General features: G+C 33.8%; 1 protein-coding gene across 1 annotated transcript; it reads left to right on the forward strand.

The window, feature by feature from the left end:
• Positions 1–1,800: 1,800 nt before the first annotated feature.
• Positions 1,801–2,798, forward strand: LOC112703359 (auxin-responsive protein SAUR71). Its single transcript, XM_025754778.3, has one exon. The coding sequence runs from the start codon at positions 2,109–2,111 to the stop codon at positions 2,508–2,510; it is 402 nt and encodes a 133-aa protein (XP_025610563.1). The 5' UTR covers positions 1,801–2,108; the 3' UTR covers positions 2,511–2,798.
• The last annotated feature ends 1,076 nt before the right edge of the window (positions 2,799–3,874 follow it).

Genomic DNA, 3,874 nt, shown 5'->3' on the forward strand with positions numbered 1-3,874 from the left:
ATAGTGACTTGGTATATCTGATAATGCTGGAATCGGGTGGAGGGGAGGCAAAACATAGCGCATTGCTGTCTCGGCTAGCATCTCCGATACAAACTCCTCCTCATTATCATCTTTAGAAGAATCACTATCGTTGCTATCCGCAACGTACTCTTCGTCGGAGTCTTCCTCACCCATCTCTATGTCTTCCACTGGATTGGCAACATGAATCGGTGATGGTGCGAGAGGTGGGTCATCTTGCACAAATGTCGAGTGTACAGAACCACCACCACCAACATCACCAACCTCAGTGGAAAGCTCCATTCACTTGTTCTGCCATGATTCTCCCATGGATGTCAAACATGAGTCACACACATGCTCGTCGCCCTGGAGGCGAAATAGTCGAAACCGAAAAACTAAATTACCCAACGGTACTAACAACCTACCCCACCGTTCCAATCTCTCTTCTCCCTGTGCCACCAACGTTTCTCAATATCAAACTCATCAACTCGGACAACGAACTTACACGTCGAGTGCGCAATAGTAACATATTCTCACACTCAAATATCACCCCATTGTCGCTGTTTCTCATATGACAATTGGGGTAGACACAGACAACCACATATCCACTATTATTGGACATTTTTTACTACTCTTTGTAAGAAAAACGGGAAAAAGAAGATATGAAATTTATGTGAAGAATGCCAAGAGTTTCACATTCTTTTATAACAGTTGAAAATTTGTCTTACCGTATCTCGTTTACATTGCAAACACATTAATTTAACACGTATTTAGTTTACAGTATAAACGAGATAAGCTTGCACGTATCTCGTTTACACTATAAACGAGATATATACGTGTCACACGCACATGGCTAATACATGCAAACATATTTCGTTTACAAACTAGGGGATAAATTTTGATAATAATTTTTATAATTATTTATTTCAGTAATTAAAATATTTATTTAGTTTATTTAAATAAAAAATCCGTTTACAATACTACATCTAGAAGTTAAATTCAAGAATCACGAAAAAGAAAAGAAAAACAAGGATAATATCTTAATCGTATAAATTATAAATTATAAATAAAAAAATATTAAAAATTTATTAAAATTTATTATTTTTTATTATTATTTAATTATTAATGTTTAAAAATTATAAGATAAAGTATAGTGTTGAATTATTAGACTAAAGAGACTACACCAAAAAAATTAAGTTAATGACTAAATGATGGCAAAATACAATAAATATTGATGCCTCCTAACATTTAAGTATTTAACATAAACTATGAATTACAGACACTTCACTAAGTTGTTGTGTCTATCGTGTCCGCGTGTTAAACACATTTTAGACACGACATTCATTAATATTTATTCGATACACATATTTGTTGTATTTAACCGTGTCTTAATGAAAAATAAAAATTATTTTCTAAACACGTTTAGACACACCTAAATACTATTACGTATTAGTGTATCCAACTTTGTTAATAATATGTAATTTTAAAATAAATTTAAAAATAATATATATCATTATTTATTAAAATAAAAAATATTTTATATAATTAAAATAAGATATTTAAAATAATTAAAAAAATTTATATTTTAATATCAATAAAATAATAAAATATTATTACAATTTATTTAAAAAATATTTTATATTTTTTATATGTGTATTTTTATATTTTATAAATAAACAAACAACCCAACCTCCCCAGAGTTCATAGTGGCTGTTATTTACTCTTTTAACAACCGCACCTCCCATTCATTAAACAAGACACAGTATTTATTATTTATAATAATAATAAATTTTTTCCCAATTAAATTAATTTTCTCTCTCTTATCTCTTTATCTCTCACTGAATTGTACCTGCCAAGTACGTTTACCTGTACCTCCCAAACTTCCCGCATCATCACCTTTCCATTGCGCCCCTTTGCGTACACTCTCCCAATACCAAACACACACAACACCTATCCCCCCTCTTCCTGCTCCCCCTCTATATAAATACCAACCACTCTCACACTCTCTCTCCCCATCCCCACCCCTTCCAAACCTTCACACTCTCTCTCTCTGTCTAAAAACCACATCCCCACTTTCTCTCACTAAAAGCCGTTTTAATTTCTTTTTTACCATGAAGCAGTTGATCCGAAGACTCTCACGCGTCGCCGACTCTTCTCAGTACACGCTCCTCCGCTCCGACTCCGTTGCGGCGGCAAGGCGACACCGGCGCCGCTGCGGCGACTCCTTCCGCCACAAGATGCGGCGCTCTCCGGTGCCGGAGGGACACGTTCCTGTTTACGTCGGCGACGAGATGGAGCGGTTTGCGGTTAGTGCGGAGCTTCTGAATCATCCAATCTTCGTGAAGCTTCTGAACGAGTCGGCTCAGGAGTACGGTTACGACCAGCAAGGTGTTATCCGGCTTCCGTGCCACGTCATAGTCTTTGAGCGCGTGCTTGAAGCACTCACGCGGGGACGTGACACGCGCCACCTCCTCGACCTCCTCAACTACTCCCCTGAAGAGTTGACACACTAATAATCAATTTTAGCCAGATCTTCTTCTTCCTTTTTTTTTCCCTCGTTTTTTGGATTTTTGTTGTAAATATACAAAAGCAGGATCTTTGAGGTAAAAAAAAGTACACAAATGTTAGGGTTCTTCTTTTCACTTCTCTTTCATGTTTTTTTTTTAGGTTTTGGTTCTCTCGCTTACCTCCTTTTTTCGGTTGTTTGGTTTTGATTCACGATGTAAAAAGCTGTAGAGGAAAATTATTACTCCGTTCTTGTTTCGCGACCGAGGAAAACGAGAATCGAATCTTTTTTCCTATGTCTGTCTTTCTTTCGATTTCTTTTCTTTTTCTTTATTCTTTTTCTCTCCCCTGGAATTCCCCGTGCGTTTTATTTTTGTGCGAAACAAACGGAAGAAAGGAAAAAGAGGGAAAAAGAAAAAGTAGTGTGTGATTGAAAAACGATAAAGCTTAGTAGTGATCTGAAAAGCAAGCTTAAACTGCACGCCGTTTCGAGTTTTTGGATTATACTTCATTTTGCCGTTTAAGAAGCTGATACTATTGCCTTTTAAAATTTTATTATTTACAGTAATTCCAAGCGTTTTTATCTTTTTAATTTTCTTTTCGTTGTTAAATATTTTGCTATTTTTTTTAGATTTAGTTTTAGCGAGGTACTGTCACGGCAGCGCGAAATTAGCGAAAAAGGTTCCTCGGCCGACTTTTGGATCTTGAATCTTGATCTACTGTTATCAATCATATACGATGTTTTAATAAATTCAAAAAATAAAAATTATACATAATAATAATGTTTTTCTTAATCTTCTCAAATAATCAGTTGTTGCATTGTGGATCAATTATCTTGTTGAAATATCACATTGTTACTTGTAGAAAATTTTTAAGACGTAAAAAGGATCTTGCTCTTTATCCATGTTGTGAATGTAAAATCAGTTATACTCTAACCACTGAAGAGAGATCCACCCTGTATTATAGTTTCATAAAGGCAACTTCGTGTTGCTGATCTCATCAATGAAGATTGTATGGTGTGGTTGGAATTCCATATTTTGGCTGTAATTTCAGTGCTAACCTTACTAATAGACTGCGAAAAAACACTTTATAATTATTTTTGCCGATATATGGATATATAATTAAATGTATGTGATTTAATAATTCGTGTATTAAAATTAAATTCTTATTAATATTTAAAAAAGCATGTCAATGCTTTTAGGGATTGTAACGGATTTTGAAAATTAACAAAGTAAAATCAAATAAAAAATAATAATTTAATTTGATACATTATATTGTTAGTATAAAATAATTTTACATGCATATATCAAAATAATTATTTATTATATTGATTGTGTAAATCATCATAAAAAAATAAATATATCAAAATTAA

The sequence above is a fragment of the Arachis hypogaea genome, chromosome 7, assembly GCF_003086295.3.
Source record: "Arachis hypogaea cultivar Tifrunner chromosome 7, arahy.Tifrunner.gnm2.J5K5, whole genome shotgun sequence".
NCBI lineage: Eukaryota > Viridiplantae > Streptophyta > Magnoliopsida > Fabales > Fabaceae > Arachis > Arachis hypogaea.

Excerpts from the sequence above, each read along its gene's own strand:
- LOC112703359 (XM_025754778.3), top strand. The coding sequence starts at position 2,109 with ATGAAGCAGTTGATCCGAAGACTCTCACGCGTCGCCGACTCTTCTCAG.